Here is a 27,938-nt window from a genome sequence, read left to right on the forward strand (position 1 = left end):
CTTCCATGCAATTCTGGTCTCCTTCCTCTCGGAAAGATGTTGTGAAACTTGAAAGGGTTCAGAGAAGATTTCCGAGGATGTTGAGCTATAGGGAGAGGCTGAACAGGCTGGGGCTGTTTTCCCTGGTGCGTCTGAGGCTGAGGGGTGACTTTATAGAGGTTTACAAAATCATGAGGGGCATGGATAGGGTAAACAGACAAAGGGGAGGGGGTGAGGGAGTTCAGAACTAGAGGGCATAGGTTTAGGGTGAGAGGAGAAAGATATAAAAGAGATCTAAGGCTCAACTTTTTCACACAGAGGGTGGTGTGTGTATGGAATGAGCTGCCAGAGGAAGTGGTGGAGGCTGGTACAATTACAGCATTTAAGAGGCATTTGGATGGGTATATGAATAGGAAGGGTTTGGAGGGATATGGGCCGGGTGCTGGCAGGTGGGACTAGATTGGGTTACGATATCTGGTCAGCATGGAGGGGTTGGACCAAAGGGTGTGTTTCCGTGCTGTACATCTCTATGACTCTATGACTCCCTCCCCTTGCCCCTGCTCCGGGACTCCCTCGCCCTCACCCCTGCTCCGGGACTCCCTCGCCCTCACCCTGCTCCGGGACTCCCTCCCCCTCCCCCTGCTCCGGGACCCCCTCCCCCTCCCCCTGCTCCGGGACCCCCTCCCCCTGCTCCGGGACTCCCTCGCCCTCACCCTGCTCCGGGACTCCCTCGCCCTCACCCTGCTCCGGGACTCCCTCCCCCGGGGGCTGCTCCGGGACCCCCTCACCCTCACCCTGCTCCAGGACCCCCTCCACCTCCCCCTGCTCTGGGACTCCCTCCCCCTGGGGCTGCTCCGGGATCCCCTCACCCTCACCCTGCTCCAGGACCCCCTCCACCTCGCCCTGCTCCGGGACTCCCTCCCCCCGGGGCTGCTCCGGGAGCCCCTCACCCTGCTCCGGGACTCCCTCCCCCCGGGGCTGCTCCGGGACTCCCTCCCCCTCCCTCTGCTTCGGGACCCCCTCCCCCTCGCCCTGCTCTGGGACCCTCTCCCCCTGCTCCGGGTGTCCCTCCCCCTCCCCCTGCTCCAGGACTTCGTCCCCCTCGCCCTGCTCTTGGACCCCCTCCCCCTCCCCCTGCTCCAGGACTCCCTCCCTCGGGGCGCTGCGGGACCCCTGATCTCTCTAGCAAATCTAAAATAGTTATAGATTGCAAATAGTTAAGGCACCAAAATTGATCCCTGTGATCCATTAGTTACTACCTGTAAACTTGAAAAGCACCATTTATGTTCTGCTTTTGGTCTGTTAACCAATCCCCTCTCCATGCTAATATATTACTCATGGTTCCTTGCACCCTCATGCATATTAACCTTTTGTCAGGCAGACTACATCTGCCATTTTAATTGTCTCAGTCTATAGGAAGGTTTAAGTACTCCATAATTATTACATTGCCTTTCTTATAAGCTCCAATAATTTCTTGCTAAATTCTCTGTTCAACAGTATACCTACTGTCAGAGGACTTTACACGTTTCTCTCCATTTCATTACTGACCCCTTGCTATTCCTCATTTCCAGAAATGAATGCTCTCCCCAGGTCAGATTCTTCCTCGCTAATGTCTTTCCACCATTCTTGACTAGCAGGGCTATTACCTTCCTGTTTTGTCATTCTGTGTGCCACCAACCTCATAGTCCTCCAGCCCCACACCGTCCAGTTCTACCTGTTCCCAAAGATCCACAAGCCCAGTTAGTTCGGCCAACCCATCATCTCTACATGCTCCTGCCCCACCGAACTTATTTCCTCATACCTCAACTCCATCCCCTCCCTGTTGGTCCAGGCACTTCCCACCTACATCCGCGACACTAATATGCCCTCTACCTCTTAAGTAATTTCCAGTTCTCTGACCTCAGTGCTTTATCTTCACTATGGACATGCAGTCCTTATACGCATCCATACCCCACATAGATGGTGCTCAGGCTCTCGACGTCTTCCTCTCCAACAGACCCCCTCAGTTCCCCCTCCACCAATACCCTCCTCCACCTCGCCAAACTAGCCCTCACCCTTAATAACTTTTTCATTAACTCCTCACATTTCCGTTAAATCCAGGGGGTGGTAATGGGCACTCTGATAGGCCCCAGCGACTCCTGCCTCTTTGTCTGCTCTGTCAAACAGTCCCTCCTCAGTACCTACACAGGCACTGTGCCCCAACTCTTCCGCCATTACATTGATGGCTGCATTGGCGCAGCATCCTGCACTCAGGCTGAACTGGAATCGTTCATTGACTTCGCCCACAACTTCCATCCCGCCCTCAAATTCACTTGGTCTTTCTTGGATACCTCCCTCCCTCTTTCTTGACCTCTCCATTTCCAGCTCTGGCGACAGACTACAAACGGACTTTTACTACAAACCCACAGACTCCCATAACTCTCTGGAACACACCTTCTCCCCCCCAGTATCCTGCAAGAACTCAAACCTGTTTTCCCAGTCCTCCACCTCCATCGCATCTGCTCAGACTCACAAGCATCCCAGATTTCCACCTATTTCAAACAGCGTGCTTCCCCCCCTCTGCCATCCAGACAGCCCTCCACCACACCAGCTCCATTCCTTGTTCCACTGCTCTACACCCCCTCCCTCGAAACGCAACAAAGACAGAATCACTCTTGTCTTCACATACTGCCCTGTCAGTCTACACATCAAATGTATCATCCTTAAACATGTCTGCCAACTCCAACTAGACCCCACCACCAAGAACATCTTCCCCTCTCCATCCCTCTCTGCCTTCCACAACGAACGTTCCCGCCCCCCTCCCTTGGTTTACATCACTCCAAAAAAACAACCCCCCCCCACTACCTCTACATCGGGGAGACCAAACGTAAACTCAGGGTACATTTTGCCGAGCATCTCAGCTGGGCCCGCAGGGGCTGACCGGACCTCCTAGTCATCACCCATTTTAATTCCCCTTCCCACTCCCTCTCTGACATGACCATCCTCAGCTTTCTCCATTGATACAGTGAATCAGACCACAAATTGGAGGAACAACACCTCATCTTCCGCCTGGGTAGCCTACAGGACTCAACATTGAGTTCTCCAATTTCAAATAATCTCCCTTCCCTTCCCCGACTTCCTTCACAGCCCCTCCCCCTCCCTTCCATTTCTCTGACTGACCCTTCCTTCCAGCTCCCAAATGGATTCATTCATCCCATCCACCAACTAGGGTGTGCCGTCTACCTGTGTTCATCTATCAGTACCTCACCACCCAGCCTTCTCTCCACCAAAAACCCTCCCCCACTCCCCCTTTATCTGCAGCTTCCCTTACACCCAACCACCCCCATTCCTGAAGAAGGCTTACACCCAAAGCATTGACTCCTCCATCTCCTGATGCTGCCTGCCTTGCTGTGTTCTCCCAGCCTCCTGCCTGTCGACCTTGGATTCCAGCATCTGCTGTTTATTTTGCGGGTGGCACGGTGGTCCAATGGTTAGCACTGCTGCCTCACAGCGCCAAAGACCTAGGTTAATTCCCGCCTCAGGCAACTGTCTGTGTGGAATCTGCACGTTCTCCCCGTGTCTGTGTGGGTTTCCTCCGGGTGCTTCGGTTTCCTCCCACAGTCCAAAGGTGTGCCGGTCAGGTGAATTGACCATGCTAAATTGCCCGTAGTGTTAGGTGAAAGGGGTAAATATAGGGGAATGGGTCTGGGTGGGTTGCGCTTTGGCGGGTCGGTGTGGACTTGTTGGGCTGAAGGGCCTGTTTCCACACTGTAAGTAATCTAACCTAATCTAATCTAATCTTGTCTCTTTCCAAAATATTGGTATAACCCGGTGTATTTATTTTCTAACCTTGGTCACCTTGTAACTAAGTTGTATTGGTAGTTAAATCTGAACCATTTATCTCTATTTGTATTATTAGTTTATCTATTTTATTCTGAATGCTTTCACATAAAGAGCTGCCTTTTTTGTTTACTTTTTTAACCTCTAGTGACTTTATTCAGTGTTATACAATTAGTATTAAATTCTTGACCCTTCCTGCCCCACATTGCACCTCTTTCCCCACATCGCGATTGCTCTGTTGCTTTGGCTTTTACTTGGGACTCCTGCATCTCCCAACACCTTCACCTGCCCTTAACCTGAACCTGCCCTGTGGATGTAACCCCCTGTTTTTGTAACTGTGACAGGAGGAATCTGCTGATAATGGAGCCGCATTACTTCAACAGATGCAATATAAGTGTAGATAATGATTCAGTTATCAAAATGGCCAATTGCTTCACATTTATACTACTTTCCAGGGTAAAAGAAAATCCATTAGGCTTCTTTAATAAACTCAAGTTAACCTCTTTATTATAAACAAAACATATTCTTAAAGCAAGTGGCAATGACTGGTTAACATCCAAGCTATGATTTGGAATTAAAACTATATCCCCTTAATCCTCAACACCCAGGCAGACTCAAGCAACACATAAAGACAAGTCTCTATAGAAATTGCTTTTTCCAAAAGAAAAAGCAAAATGGAGGGAAAAAAAGCACCCTGTGAGTTAAAAGCCTGGAAATAAAGAATATTGGATTTCCTGTCAACAAAGCCAAATAGCTAGACAAAAATGAGGACTATAAATGCTGGAGATCAGAGTCAAGAGTGTGGTGCTGGAAAAGCACAGCCGGTCAGGCAGTCAATGTTTCGGGCAAATGATGAAGGGTGAAACGTTGACTGGCCTGCCCCTCAGATGCTGTCTGACCTGCTGTGCCTTTCCAGCATCACACACTCAAAAGCTAAATGGCTGGCAACTATTGCTTGATAATAGGTATTCAGTTCTGATTCCAGTCAACTTGGGTTTGAATTATTGAGAATTGGTCATTGTCCACTTACTTCAGATGTTGCCAGGTAGACAGGTCCGGTATTTGGAACTCTTTCAGATTTCCTAGTACTTTTAAGAAATGGCATTTCATGAGAGAGACTGCAGCTTCTGTCGTGCCTTCTTTCCTGTCTGCCCGCTGCATCTGCTTTGTTGAACTACTTCTCAAAAATCACCTAATTTCCTATAGTGAACCTTACATCAGTGTTTCAGAAATGTCTGAAGACCCTTTTTAAGGACAGAATTTACTTGCATTTGGGAAAAAAAAATAGATTTATTAGGGTTGGTCAGCATGGTTTTACAGTGTAGGTCTTACCTAATAAATTTGATTGAGTTGTTTCAAGGAAGTGACTAAGATGGCAGTGGATATTACCTACATGGACTTTATTGAAGCACTTGACAAGGTCCCTCACAGAGGGCCGAACCAGGAGATTAAGTCAAATTGATTCCATGCTGAGTTTAGTAAGTTGGCTTGGCTGTGGAAGATAGAGGGTAGTGTGTTTTCTGGCCAGAGGTCTGTAACCAGTGGGATTTGTTAAGAATCAGTTCTGGAAACTATATATATAAACATAAGTGTGTATATAGATTATTTGCTTGAAAAGGCACAAAGATTTGTGGAGCCATGGGGAGTGAAGAAAGATATCAAAATATACATCAGGATATCAATCAGTTGGAAAGTTGGGCAGAAAAATAGTAAATGGAGTCTAATTCGGACAAATGTGGTGTGATTCATTTTGTATGTCGAATGCAAGAGGAAAGTATACTGTAAATGGTAGGATCCTTTTGAGGCATTGGTATACAAAGGAATTTTGGAGTCCAAATCCATAGCTTCCTGAAAGTAACAACACAAGTGGATATGGCATGGTTCATTGGTTAGGACATTGAATGTAAAAATTGGAAAGTCATGTTGCACCTGTATAAGACATTAGTTAGGCCACATTTGGACATTTGGCCCACACACAGGAAGGATGTGGAGGCTTTTCAAAGGGAGCAAAAGATAGGATGTCACCTAGATTGGAGTCTATTAGCTACAAGGAGAGGTTGGACCCACTTGGATTGTTTTTGTTAGAGCATTGGAGAGTGAGGGGTGACCTGATAAAAGTATAGTATAAGAGGCATGGAAAGGATGGATAGTCAGAGTCTCTTTCCCAGGGTGGAAATGTCAGATACTAGGGGGCATTGGGAGAGGGTGACAATCTAATGGAGATGTGAGAGGCAAGTTTTTTACACAAAGATTGGTAGATGACTGGAACACACTGCCAAGGGAGGAGGTAGCAACACTTACAATAGCAAAGTTCAAGAGACATTTAAATAGACACCTGGAAAGGCGGGGAATAGTGAGATACAGACCATGTGTGGGCAGGTGGGATTTGTTTAGAATGGCATTATGTCTGGGCAGACATGGTGGGCCAAAGGGCCTGGTTCTTGTGCTCTACTGATCTATATTCTGTATTAACAGCTGTGTTCCAGCATATGTTAACTCTCCCCTCTGCTGATGCCCACGATGTGTCTAGCTCTGAGTCCAAGTTGTAGTAACTGCTGCAGACTTCGTGTCAAGATTGCAACATATTTGTGGCTCATCACCATTTCTGCCACATCTTTCTGACCATATTTATTGAAATGTTCACTTGGTTATGAATCTTGGGAGATGGGGTAGACTCACCATCCCCTGAGCTGCAAACAGCCAAAAAGAGCAATCCTTGATTCTCTGTCTCCCTCTTTCTCCTCCTTCAGACTTTCTTTAAAATACACCTTTTGTCATCTTACCTAATAACCCCCTTGTCTGGCTTGGTGCTGGATTTTATGTAACCCTGCATTTCCCGTGGCTAAAGTGTCTAGTTCTGATTGCCTCATTATTGGAAGGATGTAGATGCTTTGGAGAGGGTGCACAGGAGATTTACCAGGATGCTGCCTGGATTGGAGGGTTTGTTTTATGAAGAGAGGTTGAGTGAGCTAGGGCTTTTCACACTGGAGAGGAGGAGGAGGAGAGGTCACTTGGTAGAGGTGTACAAGGTTATGAGAGGCATAGATAGAGGAGATAGCCAGAGACTTTTCCCCAGGGCAGAAATAGCTGTCAGAAGGGGTCATAATTTTAAGGTAATTGGATGAAGGTTTAGGGGAGATGTCAGAGATAGGTTCTTTACACAGAGAGTGGTGGGTATGTGGAATGCACTGCCAGCGGTGGTAGGGATACAGTCAGATACATTGGGGAGATGTAAGCAGCTGCTGGACAAGCACATGGATGGCAGTACATTGAGGGGTGTGTAGGTTATGTTGATCTTAGATAAAGATAAATGCTTGGCACAACATCATGGTACTGTACTGTTCTGTGTTCTAAAGCACCTAACCTACCTATCCCTGAACAATATGGATAATTTTGCATGGCCAGTTCACCTAACATGCACATCCTTGTGCTGTGAGAGGAAACTGGAGTATCGGGTGGAAACTCACACAGACAAACTCCACGCAGACAGTCACCCAAAGGTGGAATTGAACCCAAGTCCCTGGCACTGTGAGGCAGCAGTGCTCACCGCTGAGCCACACTGCTGCCCCAAAATAAAGATGGCAGCTTCACAGCACCACTGCTAAGATTAGCTTTCAATTAATCAACTGAATTTAAGTTCCATGAGCTGCTGTGGGATTTGAACATCAGCCTGACCCTCTAAATTCAAGGGACATTACCATTACCCCACCACCCCCTGTATCTAATTCCTGTCTAATTCTTGTACCATCTGCCTATGTCTAATTCCTGTCTCATTGCCTCTAATGCCTCTCTTGATGTTATCAGGTTATCTGTTTCATGACGGGTGCCACTTGATGCTATCCTTTGGAATTTGATCATATCTGAGGTTATCTCATTCCTGCTTTGTCAAAACTGGTGCTGTTTGGTTATATCTAGTCCCTGAACAATATGGGTCATTTTGCATAGCCAATCTACCTGACTTGCACGTCCTTGTACTGTGAGAGAAAACTGGAGTACCTGTGCCCACACCTCCCCCTACCGTCCAAGGCCCCAAAGAAGCCTTCTACATCCATCAAGGTTTCACCTACACTTCCACCAATGTAATTTATTGTATCCTTTGCTCCTGGTGCGGTCTCTTCTACATTGGGGAGACAGAACACCTACTTGCAGAGCTCTTCAGAGAACATTTCCGGGACACCCGCACCAATCAACCACACTGCTTCATGGTCAAACACTTCAACTCCTCCTCCCACTCTGCCGTGGACATGCAATCCTGGGCCTCCTCCATGGCCATTTCCTAACCACCTGATCCCTAGAGGAAGAACACTTCATCTTCCGCCTCAGGACCCACCAACCCTGTGGCATCAATGTGGATTTCACCAGTTTCCTCATTTCCCCTCACCCCACCTTATCCCAATTCCAACCTTCCAACTTGGCACTGCCCTCATGACCTATCCCACATGTCCGTCTTCCTTCCCACCCTCCTCTCTGACCTATCACTATTACCTGCATCTCCATCTACCGAGTGCACCATCTCCCAGCCCCATCCCTCTCCAATTTATCTCATTACCCCCTTGGCTCACAATCCTCATTCTTGATGAAGAGCTTCAGTCCGAAACGTCGATTCTCCTATTCCTCAGATGCTACCTGACCTGCTGTGCTTTTCCAGCACCACACTCTTGAATTTGATCTCCAGCAGTCCTCACTTTCTCCGTGTATCTAGTTCGTGTCTAGGGCTTTTTCGTTCTGTCTAATACCTGTCTGGTGCTGTCTGATTGTATCCTCTTCCTGGCTGGTTTTGTCTACTTTCTGCCTGGTGCTGTCTAGTTGTGTCTGATTCTTGTCAGTCATTGTCTAATCCCTGCCTGAGATTCCTCTCCAGCCGAATGTGGTACTGTCTGGTTGTGACTCATTTCTGTCTGGATGTGTCTGTGCTGTGTGTTTGTGGTTACTTAGTGTCTGCTACTGTCTGCTTGTGCCTAATTCCTGTCTTATTTTGTCTGTAATGCTTCATTTATGTCCTGTCTCATTGTATTTTACAATTAAAACATCCCAAATGCTTCACAGGAGCAATCGAAATGTGTAACACTGAACCCAGAAGGTAGTAGATCAGATGATCTGCAACTTTTAAAAGGAAGTTGAGTGCCTGAAAGGAGTGGGCGAGGGGTTTGGGAAGTGCCTAGCAGCTCAGAAACCAAAGGCACAGCTATTAATGGTGGTGTAATTCAAATTTGTTGTGTTTAGTTCTTTCTTGTTCAGTTAATGTTTTTCTTGTTCAGTTATTTCAAACGGTGTCTCACCCAGTCTGGTTCCTAATCCCTTCTTTCTGACTGTCCTGTTTGTTATTTCTGACTGTCTACCACCCTATATTTTAGTAGTTTCTGACTCTCTCAACCTGTTTGATTGGGGCTGGCCATATCTCACCACCTGGTTTACTAAGTTTCTGACTGTGTCTCAGTCTTTCTGGTTCCTGTTTGGTAGTTTTTGACTGTATCTCACCTGTCTAGTTCCTGTTTGGTAGTTTTTGACTGTATCTCACCTGTCTAGTTCCTGTTTGGCTCCTATTTAGAGACATAGAGATCTACAGAACTGAAAAAGGTCCTTAAGCTCATTATAGCTGAAAATGTGTTGCTGGAAAAGCGCAGCAGGTCAGGCAGCATCCAAGGAACAGGAAATTCGACGTTTCGGGCATAAGCCCTTCATCAGGATTATGCCCGAAACGTCGAATTTCCTGTTCCTTGGATGCTGCCTGACCTGCTGCGCTTTTCCAGCAACACATTTTCAGCTCTGATCTCCAGCATCTGCAGACCTCATTTTTTACCCGCAGTTTTTATTTGCACCCACCATCTTCTTTCTATGTCGTACCTGGACATAGTGCTCCAGCCAAGGTGGAGGTTTAGCAAAAACAACTTGCCTGCTTTCAAATTTTATCCCTCTAAAAATAAATATCACTGCTCAGTTTGTTTTTGTTATGGCCTTACTAACCTGCACACAACTTTTATTGATTAGTAGATTGATTCGCACTTCAAAATGTCTTTGTTCCTCCATGCTACCACTATCAAGACTCACGCTTAAGTAGTGTGGCTTTCCTGTTCTTCTTACTGAGACAAGCTACCTCACATTTCTGTGTTGAATTTCATTTGCTAAATATTTGTCCATTCTGCAAGTTTATTAACATTCCTCTGAAAATTGTTGTAGTCCTCCTCAGTACTCAGACTTTTCCCAAAACTGCTGTATCATCTGCTTTTGATGTGAAAATTGTGCTTTTGATGTAAAGTCCGGTTATGTGTGACCTTCACTCGCTCTGTCTGGTTCCTGTCACTCTGTTAGAGTTCCGTGTGGATTTATCTACTGCCCTTTGAGTTGTGCTCAACACTCGGCCATACGAACAGCTTACAAAAGTTTCTCTTTGGATTTAGTTGCAGCAGCTCTGAGTACGAGATGGAAGATGAGGATGAGGAGGTGGAGGAAGATGAAGAAAATGCACTGGTTCCCTCAGACCTGGGTGGTGTCCCCTGGCTGGAAGCTGTGAGGATTCATCGGTTACTGAAGGGTGACCTGGATGGAGACACTGAGCCTGAAGATGAGGAGCAATCTGAATCGAGTTACGGTGAGTGAGTTTGTGTGACCAGGAGAGTTGTTGACTAGATTATAATCTCATACAGAGACACACGAAGCCCGACTAGTGAAGCCTGCAGGAAGCAGCCTGGCCTTTTGAGTGACCGTGTGACTAGGTTGAGGCAGCTAGTTCCATGTGTGACGCCTGAGGGTCTTTGAGGGGACTCCACGTTCCAACACATTCTTAAAAAGTCATGAATAGAAGACTTAAAGCTAGTGGAGGAAAAGACTTGGGGGATAAATTACTCAAGGGACAGGTATCAGGGGTAAACTGCCAGTGGCAATAGGGTTTGGGGATTCATTACTGGAGGGAAAGATATTGGGGTAAATTACAGGGTTTCTGGAGGGACAGTATTCATGAGGTAAATTATGAATGAAATGATGGCACAAGTGGAGACCATTGTGCCCATCGAGTCCATGCGAGATCTCCACAGTCCAATCCAGTCATCGAGTAACTGTCCTATTTTCTGTTGATGTCATTTGCTTCTCCAATTCCACCATCCTCTTTGGCAGCAAATTCCACAGCACTACCACCACCACCACAGAAAGTCTCCCTGCCATCATTCCCCACCATGCCCCATGTCTCTGCGTCTCTCTCTCTATGATACATTTTTCTTGCCATTTGTCTGGCTGCTGCTTATCAATGTCCTATTGTATCAATTGGTATTATTCCTCATTATAGTTATGATTTTTAACAATGAAGACGACAATGGAACCACTTCCATTCCCCCTCTCACTGCCTCTCCCTCAGCCTACTTCATTGCCACAGTGAATCAGACCACAAATAAGGAATGATTTGGAGATGCCGTTGTTCGGCTGGGGTGTACAAAGTTAAAACTCACACACCAGGTTATAGTCTAACAGGTTTAATTGGAAGCACACTAGCTTTCGGATAAGGAACAACACCTTATCTTCTGCCTGGGCAGCCTACAGCCCAGAGGATTTAACATTGAGTTCTCTAATTTCAACTACCTCTTCCAGCCCCGGCTCCTCCCTTCCATTCCACCTACTGACCCTTTCTTCCAGCTACCAACCGGATTCATCCCTCCCGTCGACTAACCAGATCGTCTCCACTCCCTGTGTTCACCTATCACTACCTCACCATTCCACTACTCTCCCCACCACATCCCCGCCCCTCCCTCTTTATCTGTAGTTACCCTACATCTAGTCCTGAAGAAGGGTTATACCCATCAGGAATTTAATGCTAAGTCCTCCGGGCTGAAGGGTGCCCAGGTGGCAGATGAGGTGTTAGAACCTAGATCAGGATAGCACAGTACAGGTCATTCGGCCCGCAAAGGTTGTGCCGACTTGTATCGTACTCTAACATCAAACTAATCTACAGACCCTCCATTGTACTATTATCCATGTGCCTATCCAAGAGTCACTTAAATGTCCCGAATGTATCTGACTCCACCACCACTGCTGGCAGTGCATTCTACACACCCAGGAGAAAGTGAGGTCTGCAGATGCTGGAGATCAGAGCCGAAAATGTGTCGCTGGAAAAGCGCAGCAGGTCAGGCAGCATCCAAGGAACAGGAGATTCGACGTTTCGGGCTTATGCCTGAAATGTCGAATCTCCTGTTCCTTGGATGCTGCCTGACCTGCTGCGATTCTACACACCCACCACTCTCTGTGTAAAGAACCTACCTCTGACATCTTCCCTAAACCTTCCGTCAATCGCCTTAAAACTATGATTCCCTTGTGACTGTTTACAGCGTGGAAACAGGCCCTTCGGCCCAACAAGTCCACACCAACCCGCCAAAGCCAAACCCACCCATACCCCTACCCTTACATTTGCCCCTTACCTAACACTACGGGCAATTTAGCATGGCCAATTCACCTGGCCTGCACATCTTTGAACTGTGGGAGGAAACCGGAGCACCCGGAGGAAACCTCCACGCAGACACAGGGAGAACGTGCAAACTCCACACAGTCAGTCGCCTGAGGCGGGAATTGAACCTGGGTCTCTGGCGCTGTGAGGCAGCAGTGCTAACCACTGTGCCACCGTGCCGCCCACACTGTTTTCCCCTCTCTTTCTCTAGAGTCCCTCTCTAACTATCATTCACTCCTTTTCTCCCTTCCCCACATCATCAGTATAAATGCCACCTTTCCCAGCTCCTATCTATCAGTCCTGAAGTGAGCTTGAAATGTTGACTTTGTTTTCTCTCCACTGATGCTAGCAGACCTGCTGAGTTTCTCCAGCAATTTCTGTTTATGTTTCAGATCTCCAGCATCCACAATTCTTTGTTTTATTTTATAATAGGCGTTAACTGTAGTTAGCTATAGTAACCTGTTTTATTGTCCCCCTTCCCTTTTTAAACAAGAGTGTTTCATTGGCAGTTTTCCTATCCACTCGGATGTTTCCAGAATGTATTGATGCTTGAAGTTTTACAATAGTACATCTATCTATAACTTCCTTTAATATCCTTGGATGCATCCCATCAGGTCCTGGAAACTTATTGGTTGTTTGCTAGATTGGTTTTTCCTCCTACATTTTCACTAGCAATGGTTACTGTACGTACTTCTCCTCCATTTATTCCTTTTTTTTATCATCAGTGTCATGGAGTGCTCCCATGAATCCACTTCATTCCCCTAGATCTGATCCAGCAATTCCTTGTGTTAGGAGCACATTGATTGAGGAGGTTCTCCTGAACGTCTTTCAGAAATTTCGCCCCCTCCTTGCCTTTTACTCCCTAACATTAGCAGCTGCTAGCTAGGTTTCACATTGGACAAACAGCACAAACTCATTGGAGCCAGTCAGCCAATGCCAGTGGTTACCCTGCTCCTCTCGAGTCTTCTGCAATCCTTTATTATCATCGCCATCTATTCTTTCCTGTTATATGTTTGTACAACTTCCCCTTAATTACCTCAACAAGATTTGTTTCAAACATTCTTTGTGGGAATGAGTTCCACATCATCCCCACTCTCTGGTGAAGATGTTTCCTCTGAATTCCCCGCTGGATTTCTTGATGTTTATTTTAGATAGACAGCCTCTAGTTCTGCTTTTCTCCACAAGAGGAGACAATCCTTCTGTGAGCTCTATTAGATCACCCTCCCCCTCCCCCCCCCACCTCAGCCTTCTGCTTTCAACAAAAAGAAAACAAAGAGTTCATTATTCCTGATATATGGTCAGTTAATGGACTCAATTTAATTAAAATAATTGAAGTCCCTGATGTCACCACTCTATTGGTCATGTACATATCAGTATTTCACCAAGACGGTAGCTCCTGTTTCTTTCTGTCACTGTTTGAAGCCTATAGGCCATCCCACAATGTGACTATCCTTGTAATGCTTCTCTGCTATAATGAAATGGAGTCTGCTTTTGCCACTCTTACAATTTCTCCAACACTTCCCTAATTATTATTCATATGCCACATCCTTTCTCTCCTTTCGTAATGTTGTTTTATTGACTGTTTTATTAGCACTCTCACTATCCGTGGATATTAAGTGCCCAGCTCTCACCGTTACTTACCCCCAGGGTTATTCTGCAGGAGGGAGCAGTTACTTTGAGAAAGAAGGGAGTTACTATGCGGGAGAGAGAAGGTTACTCTGCGAGATAAGGGACTTATTCTGCAGGAGTGAGGCTATCACTCTGCAGTTCGGATGAGGTTACTCTGTGGGAGAGGGGAGCAACCCTGCGGGAGAAGGGAGGTACCCTGCAAGAGGGGGTTCCTCTGAGGGAAGGAGTGTTACTCTGTGGGAGGGAGAGGGTTTGGGGGATTACTCTGCAAGGAGGGGTTACCTTGTGGGAGAGAGAGGGTTACCCTGTAGGAGGGGTTAATCTGTGGAAGAGAGGGTGTTAAATTGCTGGAGAGAGGGGTTTACTCTGTGGGAGAGGGTAACTGTGCGGGCGCGAAGGAGGGAATTGCTCTGGGGACATTACAATGGTTAGTGACTGTTGGTTTCCTGTTCAGGCGATATTGTGTACCTTACTGTATCCCTCCTGTATCTCCACCTGGTGAGATGTCAAATTCTACATTGTGCCGTCTTCCTGTATAGTTGCTGCAATAATTCTTCTCCATATCATTGTGGTTCGGGATAAATCTGAGGACATAGTGAATTAAGGAAGTTTGAGTATGACCTCCTGGGATAGCTCCTGAGTTAGCAGTTGTCACAGGGGAGATTGGGAAGAATCTGTAGCCTGTTTTTCAAAGTTGATGTCCTCAGAACGGGTGCATGATCAAGGTGTCAATGTTTCAGAACCTGGGGAATTCCAGCCTCCATCAGTCTGTCTGATAATGTGTTGGCAGATGGGCTCTCAGTAAAGGTTGACTGTGATGGGCAGAGAAGTGTTGGCATCCCCTTGTTGGAGTGGAGTAGGAGCTGGAGCTGGATGGGATGACCGCTCCAGTCTCTGATTGTATTCTGCTCAGAGTGAGATCGAGCTTGTTCCATCCTCTAGCTGAGGTTCTCATCAGCAGGTCCTGGCCCGAGAGATGGCTGGCTCAGTTGATAGCTAAAGACTGTTATGGAGGTTGACCCAGCCTCATTGTACCTTCTGTCTCCAGTACCTGACCAGTCAGCCATACGCAGTCCGACTGCTGCAGCTTAACAACCCTGTCTGCACAGGTCCCAGGAAACAGTGACAGAGATGGCCTCAAACTGCCTTGTGTCCTTTCCCTAATAGCAGGAGGGTGCAGTGGCCAATACTGGGGCAAATGACAGCAACTGAAGCAACCACCAGATTCCCCAGCCCTTGTTCTGGTCTGATTCACCTTGAGAAGTATACCCCATTCTGGGCAGATTGACCAATAAAGGCTCCCTATCACAGTCAGAGTCTGTTCCAACAAATACCCTTACATCTTTGATCTGGAGCAGCTGATCTGAATTTCCTGTACTGACTGTACTTCCTGTTTTCCTCTGCCCCACTCTTTCTTTGTCTTTGTGTTTGTGTGTGTGTGTTTGTGTGTGTGTGTGTGTTTGTGTGTGTGTGTGTGTGTGTGTGTATGTGTGTGTGTGTGTGTGTGTGTGTGTATGTGTGTGTATACACATGCACCCATGTGGCTGTCTCTGTGGTGGTCTCTTTATGTGTATTGACCGTGTCTGTATGTATATGTCTGTGTATTCTGTTGTGACTTTCTGTGTGTACCGGTATGCGACTGTTATGCATTTGACGATCTGTCTGTGTGATTGTGTATGTGCACACGTGTTTGACTGTGTGCTTGTGTCTACCTGCGCTTGTGCAATGCCGTACATTTGTACTTTGATTCTGTGATTGTCTTTCTATGCGTGACTTGTCTGTTTGTCTATATGTGACTGTATGTTTCGTTGTTTGACTGTGCATAACTATATGCTTGTGTCTATCTGTGTTTGACTGTGTCTGTATATGACTTTCTGTGTTGTGCCTTTATGTGTGTGCCTATATACTTGTGTCTCTCTGTGTCTGACTGTACCTGTCCGTGTGTGTGACTGTGTTTCTGTCTGACGGGGTGCCTGGGTGACTGTTCTCTCTGTGTTTGACTGTACCTGTCCGTGTGTGTGACTGTGTTTCTGTCTGACGGGGTGCCTGGGTGACTGTGTCTCTCTGTATATGACGGGGTGCTGTGTCTGTCTGTGTGTGTGAAGAGGGTGAGTACTGTCCCTGGGAAAGGGAGCTCCAGTTTGGGCTCTGGCTCCATCACCTATCTGATGAAGAGGACAACCCTTCGTTCAGAGGTATCTGCTTTGCTTCCTGCACTGTCTTTAGCGGATGAGATGCAAGCTGCTCCCTTTAAACAATAATCAGCTAACTCGAAACCACTGGCTAGAAATGGAGCTGCACTCCTGTCTTGTTAATTAGCCTGGCCACACACAAACAATGAAAACCAAGAGAAGCTCCTCAGAGAGCGAGACCCCAAGAATGTGAGGAGTGATCTCTCCTTTACACTTAGCCTGTGAACAGAACTGAATTAAAATGAGTGCCCTGTATTTCCTGGATGCTGCAAAGGGGATGCAAGAAGTAAGGACACGGGTCGACAGCAAAGCATTACCACCAAAAACATGACTCAACCAGGGAGCTCCATCTCGGTCACAGATCACCGACCCTCACGGGGCACGGACCCTCACGGGGCACGGACCCTCACGGGGCACGGACCCTCACGGGGCACGGACCCTCACAGGGCATGGACCCTCACAGGGCATGGACCCTCACAGAGCACGGACCCTCATAGAGTACGGACCCTCACAGGGCACGGACCCTCATAGAGTACGGACCGTTACAGGGCACCGACCGTCACGGGGCACGGACCCTCACAGGGCACCGACTGTCACAGAGCACGGACCGTCACCGAGCACGGACCATTACAGGGCACGGACCGTCACCGAGCATGGACCATTACAGGGCACGGACCGTCACTGAGCAGGGACTGTCACGGGGCACGGACCCTCACGGGGCACGGACCCTCACGGGGCACGGACCCTCACGGGGCACGGACCCTCACGGGGCACGGACCGTCACGGGGCACGGACCGTCACGGGGCACCGACCGTCACGGGGCACGGACCGTCACGGGGCACGGACCGTCTCAGGGCACCGACCGTCACAGAGCACTGACCGTTTTGTCATGATCTGGCTGCTCTTTAGCAAGTTTTCATTGTTGGTATGTTTCCATATTTGGCTGTGCTGTAAGCTCCTCTGCTGTTCTCATTAACTATTTCCCTGCCAGAGAATTTGACTAAAATGTTTGATGAGGAAGGGCATCATGCTGTATTGTTGGAGGTTTTGTGTCTGGTATAAGTTGTGTGGCTCTGGGTCCCTGCTGTCCTGAGATTGCTATATGCCCTGACACCCACGAGGCCAGCAGCATGCTGTTTGCACTCTGACCTAACCCTCGGGCAACTAATCCTTCTGTATCCCTCGGTTCATAATCTCGCAAACAGTTCACGCTATAGGCAGCCTCTAACTGCTTCAGCTGGACAAACGGTCATTCAGACATTGCTGGTACAACAGTGTTGGGCTGGAATGCAATATCCTCCTGTTCCCAAACCTGTCTTCTCCCACTCCCAGCCCCCGCTCTCCTCCAATTCCCCCACCCAATTCCACTCCCACCTTCCTTTCCTCCCAATCCCACCTACCATCTGACTCACATCCCCCTCTCTTCCCATTCCCACATTCCTCTCCTCTGACTCCCACCCCCCTCCTCCCACTCCCAGCTCCCTCTGTTCAGACACTAACCTCCCTTTGCTCCTAGACTCAGTTCCCTGTGTTTGGGAATGGATCTCTTTGCTGTGTGTAACTCTTGCATTCACAATCTGTTCTGTGTCTCACTATTCTCTGTCTCTTCTCTCTCTCCATCCTGTTATCTGCTCACAATCCTGTCCGTTCCCTCCCTCACGTTGAGTAGTATCGGGTCTGCGGGTACGCCAGATCCTCAGTCCCATCGACCCTCTGGAAATCAAAGCCGATGTTCACTGGACCCACATCACAGGCCAAGAAAGGGAAACCGCAGCAAGATCTGCACCTCCTGAAGGTAATGATGCAGCAGAGGTTTCTGGGAGAAGCCGACAGTGCTAGGCAGTGAGAACCCTCACACAATGATCAGAGGCTACACTGCGCATGAGAGGGATAACGGGCTGAAAGTGGTCTGCGACAGGATCTGGTACTTTTCCACCTACAGGTGATTGCAGACTGGGCAGTGTCACCTCTCACCAGCTCTGGGCAGTGAACTCCAAGTGGCCATAAACAGTGTGCACCACAAACAGAGAACAAATGTGGAGCATTTGTTGAGAGTGGAAGGAGGTGCTATGATTTTCCTCCACAACGTTCCCTTCTTTGTGTCCTTATTGAATTTAGTGTACCCTGTGATCTCATAGAAACTCGGAATTGTTACGGCACAGGTGGCCACTTATGTCTGCTGCAGGTCCCCGAATGATCATCATGGGTTTTCCCCATCCCTTTGCATCTCGTTTCTATTGAAATGAACATCCAGTGCCTTCCTGAATGATTCCATGGACTCTGCTTCCATCACATCCCCAGGCAGTGCATTCCAAACCCAAAATTGCACCAAGTAATTGATTTAAAACAAATTGCTATAAAGTTGAGTAGACTTCATGTGTAACTTTAATTACTTAATTGCAACACATACAGATAGGGCTGGCAGGTGAGGTATGGCCGCATCTGCACGTACAAGGTTGTGAGCTCTAGGTTGGTCCATCTCTGCAAGGATCTATGGAGCAGAGTGGTGCAGTATAACAGCATTTCACAGTATAGTCAGTTCTGCCATAACACGTGTTCCTTCAGCGCAAACTGGCTTTAACACGATTAAAGAATTTAGACCGTTATTTGTAGAAAGCGAACTTTCCTTACATGTATTGGCTATAACATGATTCCAGTCCTGTTAAATGGTGCGACAATTGCACAGTTTTCTTATAACGCAAGATTGTCAAAGAACAGAACTATCGGGTTATTTCTGAACCAACTTGTAGTAATGCATCAGCTCCTTGGAGAAATTGTTGGAGTTAAACGTTCATCATCCAAAATCGTATAATATTTTGCAAAAAGCTCCTCAAACTATTGGGTTTAATCTAAAGCCATGTCAGATGTAGGTCCATGGACACCAACATGGGGAACCTAAATATTTCTGAGTACTTGATATTTCAAAAGCACAAAATGGGAAAGTGGGTAAGACACATAAAGACATGGAGAGGACAGTGGCAACAAAGTTTCTGTAATTGGAGAGCAGAGGTTTATTGTTGGTGGAGGTGAAAAACCATAAGGAGCGAAAGGTGCTGGTGGGAACAGTTTCTAGGCCCTGGAAGGACTGTGACATTATTCGACAGATTTTTAACCAAGAAATGATAGGCAGTAACTAAGGGAGTGCAATAATAGGTGAATGTTGTAAATCCCTTATCAATCTAGTAAATCAAAGTTGAAGCTTTTTGTGGTGGGTGTGGTACCAATAATTAAAACAATTTTTACTCCAGATACATTTTTACCATCACTCTGGACATATTTTTACTGACACTCTGGGTATATATTTACCATCACTCTGGGTATATATTTGCCGTCACTCTGGGCATACATTTACTGTCACTCTGGGTATATTTTTACTGTGACTCTGGGTATATATTTGGTGCCATTCTGGGTATATATTTATCATCACTCTGGGTACTCTCACTCTGGGTATATTTTTACCGTCACTCTGGGTATATTTTTACCATATCTAGGTGTATTTACCATCACTCTGGGTACATACTTACCATCACTCTGGGTATATATTTACCATCACTCTGGATATATTTTTACCATCACTCTGGGTATATACTTGCTGTCACTCTGGGTATACTTTTACTGTCACTCTGGGTCTACTTTTACTGTCACTCTGGGGATATTTTTACTGTCGCTCTGGGTATACACTTACCGTCACTCTGGGAATATTTTTTACTGTCACTCTGGGTAAACATTCACAGTCACTCTGGACATATTTTTGCCATGATTCTGGACATATTTTTACTGACACTCTGGGTATACATTTACCATCACTCTAGGTTTATATTTACTGTCGCTCTGGGTATATATTTACTGTCACTCTGGACATATATTTACCATCACTCTGGGTATATTTTTACCATCACTCTGGACATATTTTTAATGTCACTCTGGACATATTTTTAACGTCACTCTGGGTATATATTTACCAACACTCTAGGTTCTTACTTACTCTCACTCTGGGGATATGTTTGCTGTCACTCTGGGAGTCCATTTACTGTCACTCTGGGGATATTTTTACTGTGACTCTGGGTATGTATTTGATGTCATTCTGGGTATATATTTACCATCACTCTGGGTACTGTCACTCTGGGTATATATTTATCATCATTCATGGTATATTTTTACCATCGCTCTGAGTGTATTTTTACCATCACTCTGGGTACATATTTACCGTCACTCTGGGTATATATATTTTTTTAGATTAGACTTACAGTGTGGAAACAGGCCCTTCGGCCCAACAAGTCCACACCGACCCGCCGAAGCGCAACCCACCCATACCCCTACATTTACCCCTTACCTAACACTACGGGCAATTTAGCTTGGCCAATTCACCTGACCGGCACATCTTTGGACTGTGGGAGGAAACCGGAGCACCCGGAGGAAACCCACGCAGACACGGGGAGAACGTGCAAACTCCACACAGTCAGTCGCCTGAGTCGGGAATTGAACCCGGGTCTACAGGCGCTGTGAGGCAGCAGTGCTAACCACTGTGCCACCGTGCCGCCCAATCTACCATCAGTCTGGGAATTGTCACTCTGGGTATATATTTACCATCACTCTGGGAACTGTCACTCTGGGTATATATTTACTGTCACTCTGAGTATACATTTACCGTCACTCTGGGTATATATTTACCAACACTCTAGGTTCTTACTTACTCTCACTCTGGGGATATGTTTACTGTCACTCTGGGTATGTATTTGATGTCACTCTGGGTATATATTTACCATCACTCTGGGTGCTGTCACTCTGGGTATATATTTATCATCATTCATGGTATATTTTTACCGTCACTCTGGGTATATTTTTACCATCGCTCTGAGTGTATTTTTACCATCACTCTGGGTACATATTTACCGTCACTCTGGGTATATATCTACCATCACTCTGGGAACTGTCACTCTGGGTATATATTTACTGTCACTCTGGGTACTGTCACTCTGGGTATATTTTTGCTGTAACTCTGGGTGTATTTTTACCATCACTCTGGGTATATATTTACTGTCATTTTGGGTATACACTTACTGTCACTCTGTGAACTGTCACACTGGGTATACAATTACTGTCACTCTGGGTACATATTTACTGTCACTCCGCGTACATATTTACTGTCACTCTGGGGATATTTTTACTGTCACTCTGGGGATATTTTTACTGTCACTCTGGGAATTTTTTTTACTGTCACTCTGGGTAAACATTCACAGTCACTCTGGATATATTTTTACCGTGACTCTGGACATCTTTTTATCGACACTCTGGGTGTATATTTACCATCACTCTAGGTTTATACTTACTGTCACTCTGGGTATATATTTACTGTCACTCTAGGTATATTTTCACCGTCACTCTGGACATATGTTTACCGACACTGTGGTATACACTTACTGTCACTCTGGGTACATATTTACCATCGCTCTGGGTATATTTTTGCTGTCAGTTTGGGTATTTTTTACCGTCACTCTGGGTATACATTTATTGTCACTCTTGGTATATATTTATTGTCATTCCGAGTGTATATTTACCATCTCTCTGGCTGTATATTTACCGTCGCTCTGGCTATATATTTACCGTCACTCTGGCTATATATTTACCATCACTCTAGGTTCATACTTACTGTCACTCTGGGTATATTTTTACCGTCACTCTGAACATATTTTTACCAACACTCTGGGTATACATTTACTGTCATTCTGGGTATATGTTTACCATCACTCTAGGTTCATACTTACTGTCACTCTGGGTATATTTTTATCATCACTCTAGGTATATTTTTACCGTCACTCTGGGTATGCATTTGCTGTCACTCTGGGTATATGTTTACCGTCACTCTGGGAGTACATTTGCTGTCACTCTGGGTATATTTTTACTGTCACTCTGGGTATACATTTGCTGTCACTCTGGGTATATGTTTACCGTCACTCTGGATATATATTTACCATCACTCTGGGGAGTACATTTGCTGTCACTCTGGGTATATTTTTACTGTCACTCTGGGTATATATTTGGTGTCTCTGTGGGTATATTTTTACCATCACTCTGGGTATACATTTACTATCGCTCTGGGTATGTTTTTACTGTCACTCTGGACATATTTTTACCCTCACTCTGGGTATATATTTACTGTCATTCTGGGTATATATTTACCATCACTCTAGGTTTAAACTTACTGTCACTCTGGGTGTATTTTTTACCATCACTCTGTACATATTTACCGTCACTCTGTATATATATTTGCCGTCACTCTGGGTATGTTTTTACCATCACTCTGGATATATTTTTACCATCACTCTGGCTATATATTTACCGTCACTCTGGGTATAAATTTACCATCATCTAGGTTTATACTAACTGTCACTCTGGGTATATATTTTCTGTCACTCTGGGAGTACATTTACTGTCACTTTGAGTATATGTTTACTGTCAGTTTGGTTACAGTTTAACTGTCAGGCTGAATAATTTGTGCTGCCATACTCTATGTTTTTACTGTCACACTGGAAAAATTCTTATCTGACAAGAGCAATTGTTACTTTAAATGTTTCCTTGAATAGCACGTGTTAAATTAAATATATCAGGTGATCTCCCTGGCATATCAATAAATGGATCAACTGGAGCAGGGGAAGTACTGGGTTTGTACAATGAGGAATCGAAATCTGAGCAGGATCTTACTGTTGAGTGTTCAGGCTGTTGTGGTTGAGTACGTCAGCCTGAGTTAGTGTTCTTCCTGGTGACTGTGCAGAGAGCAGGAGTAATTCCTGCCCTGATCCTGTGTTTGATGTGGGTGTGGAACTTCCAGGAATCACCTTTTAAAGAAAACGCCCTGAAGGCTAAAAGCTGACCAGTCCCCAGGTACTTATCCTCAAGTTCTATTAACGGATGAACAGTAGCTCAGCAGTTAGCACTGCTGCCTCACTGCGCCCGGGACCTGGGTTCAATTCCAGCCTTAGGCAACTCTGTGTGGAGTTTGCACATTCTCCCCATGTCTATGTGGGTTTTATCTGGGTGCTCCTGTTTCCTCCCACAATCAAAAGATGTGTAGGTTAGGTGAATTGGCCATGCTAAATTGCCCATAGTGTTCAGGGATGTGTAGCTGAGGTGCATTGGTCAGGGGAACTGTAGGTAAGGGAATGTATCTGGGTGAGATACTCCACAGTGGGTCACTGTGTGAACTTGTTGAGGCAAATGCCCTGTTTTCGCACTGCAGCAATTTTATGAGCTGGTTGTTCGTAGATTTCCAGTGCAGACCAAGGAATTTAGGAGAGACAAACTACAGCCTGTTGTGTGTCGTTGGGAATGGTAACAGGGTGCTGAGAAAATCATAAGAACAGGTCCCACTGTCATGTTTTAAATGGGTCATTCATGCGTGATGGATATATTTGAGGATGTCATTGCTGGATGGATGCAGAGAAACCAGGAGATTACTTCCAAAGGCATTGAATAAGGTGTAGCATTGGACCATCAGAGCAAATGTAGGCTGTTCAGCCTCTCCAGCCTTCTTTACTATTCTAGATCATGGCTGATAATGTTAGCTTCATGTCGTTATTGAGGGGATATAATGAGCTACTAATCCAGAGACCCAGGCTGTTGTTCAGGGGTCATGGGTTTGAATCCCTTCATAGCAGATGGTGAAATTTGAATTTTAAAAATCTGGAATTAAAAGCTAGCCTTATAGTCATGTAAGTACTATTAATTGTCATTAATCTCCTTTAGAGAATGCAATTTGCCCTCTTTACCTGGTCTGGTCTTCATGTGACTCCTCACCTCCAACTACATGGTTTAGGGTGAGAGGGGAAAGATATAAGAGAGACCTAAGGGGCAACTTTTTCATGCAGAGGGTGGTACGTGTATGGAATGAGCTGCCAGAGGATGTGGTGGAGGCTGGTACAATTACAACATTTAAGAGGCATCTGGATGGGTATATGAATAGGAAGGGTTTGGAGGGGTATGGGCCGGGTGCTGGCAGGTGGAACTAGATTGGGTTGGGATATCTGGTCAGCATGGACAAGTTGGACCGAAGGGTCTGTTTCCGTGCTGTACATCTCTATGACTCTACTCTCTGAGCAGTTAGGGTGGATAATAAACGTTGCCTTTACTAGTGAATCCTGCATCCTGTGGATGAACTTTTAAAAAGCCCTGCCCCTATCATCATATGCCTTGATGTCATTAGTCACTAGAAATCTGTCAATCACTGTTTTGAACCTGCTCAATGACTGAGCTTCCATAGGCCCTTGGGGTACAGAAATCCAAACATTTACTGGGTATATACCTCTGGGTGAAGTGGTTCATCCTCACTTCAGTCCTTTTATTCTGTGACTGTATCTCGGGGTTCTTGACTCCCTGGCCACAGAAGCACCCTTCCTGCATCTACCTGTCCATCCCTTTAATAGTTTTGGATGAGGATCTCATTTTCAATTAGTTCTGTTGAACTCCACCAAATGCAGGCCCAGTCTTCTCCTACGACAGTCCGGGTATCCTCTCTATCTGATTTATTTTTGCTGCAAGAATCACATACTGGCCCACTCTCTGGATGTGCTCTGTTCTTTCTTCATGTTTCCATCATATTCTGTTCAAGCATGACCCTCACTTCTTTGGCTATCATCCTGGGCTTTCCTATAATTAACTTGCCAATTCACTTTTCCTGCTAGCCCCACAATAGTCACATCTGTCCCTTCAGTCCCATCGTCTGGACGATTTGGATCCAGTCTGGACAATCGGCTGTGCCTGTGTCAGGATCACTCGTGACAACCAGCCCTCATTCATCATGTTCCGTTCCTGAAGGTGTTCAACACAAAACACAAGGACATTTGAAGTATAATAGTGTCCTTTAGGGAAGGAAATCTTCCATCCTCACCTGGTCTGGCCTACGTGTGACTCCAGATCCACAGCAATGGGGTTGACTCTGAATTGCCATTTCCCACTCAGTTCAAAGGGTAGTTCAAGGACTGATAATAAATGCTGACCTCACTCAGAACACACCCAGATAAGAACAGCCAAGGTGTCTTGGTTACATTAGCAGCTGCTCAAATTATGTCATTTCCTGATTTATTTCCTCAGATTGAACCTTGACAATTCAATTGCCATTTCTGATAAATACTGTCTTACCATTATGACCTTATCGAAGAGGTTTTAATGCACATGAACCGCTCTTTTTTAAACACAAAATCTCTGAATAAAATCTTGCCTCGTCTTTTCTTTTCAATTCCTCTCTGGCCACAGGAGAGGTCCCAAAGGACTGGAGGACAGCCATTATTGAAGGAGGGAACAAAAGATTAAATCAGGAAACTAAGGCCAGTCAGTGGTGGGGAAACCATTGGAAGCAATTCTGAGGGACAAAGTTAATCTGCATTTGGAGAGACAGAGTTTAATCAATAATAGTCAATAATGGTCATGTCTGACCTTTGAATGTTTTGAAGAGTTGACTCGGTGAATAGATGAGGGCAATGCTTTCAATGTAGTCCACTTGGACATCAACAAGGCTTTTCAGAAGGTCCCACATGAAAGACTGACAGCAAAGATAACAGTCCACTGGATCTAAGGACATTTGACAAATTGGATCTACAGTTGACTAAGTGGCAGGAAGCAGAGGGTGATGATTGAGGGGTGTTTTGCCAAATGGAAATCTACGACCATTGGAATCCCACAAGGGTCAGTGTTGGGGTCCTTGCTGTTTTTGGTTTATATAAATGATTTAGACTTTGAATTTGGAAGGTTGGTTAGTATATTTGCAGACAATGCCAACATTGGTGAAGTGGTAAATAGTGCTGAGGATAGCCCTAGACTGTAAGAGTTTACAGATGGGCTAATCAATGGTGAATGGAATTCAGTCTGGATAAGTACGAGGTGATGCACTTGGACAGGACAAACAAGGCAAGGGAATACATGATGAACTGTAGGAAGCACCAAGATTAGAGGGACCTTGATGTGCATGTCCACCAATCCCTTAAGGCATTCGAAACAGGTGGATAAAGTGGTTAAGAAGGCATATGGAACACTTGTCTTTAATAGTGGAAGCATAAAGATTAAGAGCAGGAAGGTTATGCTGGAACTGTATAAAACATTGGTTAGATCACAGCTAGAGTATTGTGTTCTGTTGTGGAATCCACATGATCAGAGGGATGTGTTTTATTGGAGAGGATGCAGAGGAGATTTACCAGAATGTTGCCTGAGCTGGACAGTTTCAGTTTTTTTTTAGATTCCGTAGAGTGTGGAAACAGGCCCTTCAGCCCAACAAGTCCACACCGATCCTTCAAAGAACAACCCACCCAGATCCATTCCCCTACATTTACCCCGGACTAATGCACCTAACACTATGGGCAATTTAGCATGGCCAATTCATCTAACCTGCACATCTTTGGACTGTGTGGGGAAACCGGAGCACCCGGAGGAAACCCATGCAAACACAGGGAGAATGTGCAAACTCCACACAGACAATTGCCTGAGGGTGGAATTTAACTAGGGTCCCTGGTGCTTGAGGCAGCATTGCTAACCACTGAGCCACTGTGCAGGCCCATGTTATCAAGAGAGATTGGACAGACTTGGGGTTGTTTTCCTTAGAGTAGAGGAGATTGAGAGGGAACTTGACTGAGGTATGTAACAGTATGAGGGGCGTAGAAAGAGTAGATAGAATGAAACTTTTTCCCCTTGATAGTGACCAGGAGTGTAGATTTAAGGTAAGGGGCAGAAGGGGTTTCGAGGAGATATGAGGAAAAGCATTTTCACCCAAAGGGTGTTGGGAATGTGGAGCCCATTGCCTGTGAATGGATTGAAGCAGAAACCCCTCAGAACATTCTAGAAGTACAGTCAGTTCTGCTAGAAGGCCTTTCTTGTGCAATCCCATGTGTTAAGAAAATCGTGTAGCAGCAGCACCATTTAAACGAATGGGGCTGGAGTCGCCTTATAACCAAGGCACACTTTAGAAACAGCATCCCCAATTTGTCAATCGTGTTATGGCGAATTTGTGTTAACAAAACGCACATTATAGCAGAACGACCTGTACTTAGACGTGCCGGGGCAAACAAGGCGCTGGGTCAAGTGCTGGAATATGGGATTAGAATAGTTAGGTGGCTATTTTTGGCGAGCGCAGACTCATTGGGCCCAAGGACCTTTTCCTGTACTATAGATCTCTATGACTGACTTTGATGCTAAACTGAATGTCAGAGCCATGTCCTGTTGCTCACTGCTGAGTTGTAATCTTTCTCTTTGTCTACTTCAATCTTCCACTTTTTTTTTCTCATTTATGGGACATGGTCATTTCTGGCTGGGCCAGCATTTTTTGCCTATTCCAAGTTGCCCTTGAGAAGATGATACTGAGCTGTCTTCTTGAACCACTGCAGTCCTTGTGCATAGGTATACTCTCAATTCTTTTAGGAAGGTAAATTCAGGATTTTGACCCAGTGGCAATGAAGGAATGGTGATATATTTCCAAATCAGGATGGTGAGTGGCTTGGATGGGAACTTGCAGGTGGTAGTATTCCCATGTATCTGCTGCCCTTGTCCTTGTCCTTCTAGATGGAAGTGGTCATGAATTTGCTATCTAAGGATCTTTGATGAATTTCTGCAGTGCACCTTGGAGGTAACACACACTACTGCTACTGAGCATCAATGGTGGAGGGAGTGAATGTCTGCTCTGAGAAGCCTGGTGTTTAATTGTACCCCACCATTTAAACCTGCTTTCCACATTGACCACTAAAATTGTAGGTTTCAGTCCGAATTTTTAATCTTAGCTTAAAACCTGCACTGTAGGCAACCGTCCTGTGATAGCATGTAATATCATAGAATGCCAGTTGGTGAAGGATAAAAGGAGCCAGTTTTTACACACTTCTATATTTAGTTGCAGAATTAAATATTAGAAGCTTGCG

General features: G+C 45.8%; 1 protein-coding gene across 1 annotated transcript in view; it reads left to right on the plus strand.

The window, feature by feature from the left end:
* LOC132825026 (F-actin-monooxygenase MICAL3-like) overlaps positions 1 to 27,938 on the plus strand; it is a 483,930-nt gene that overhangs the window by 429,362 nt on the left and 26,630 nt on the right. The window contains exons 22-24 of the mRNA XM_060840028.1: positions 10,197 to 10,387; positions 15,961 to 16,050; positions 17,717 to 17,842. Of these exons, the coding sequence (XP_060696011.1) occupies positions 10,197 to 10,387; positions 15,961 to 16,050; positions 17,717 to 17,842 (407 nt within the window). The remainder of the gene's footprint in view (positions 1 to 10,196; positions 10,388 to 15,960; positions 16,051 to 17,716; positions 17,843 to 27,938) is intronic.

The sequence above is a fragment of the Hemiscyllium ocellatum genome, chromosome 19 (assembly GCF_020745735.1).
Source record: "Hemiscyllium ocellatum isolate sHemOce1 chromosome 19, sHemOce1.pat.X.cur, whole genome shotgun sequence".
Classification (NCBI taxonomy): Eukaryota; Metazoa; Chordata; class Chondrichthyes; order Orectolobiformes; family Hemiscylliidae; genus Hemiscyllium; species Hemiscyllium ocellatum.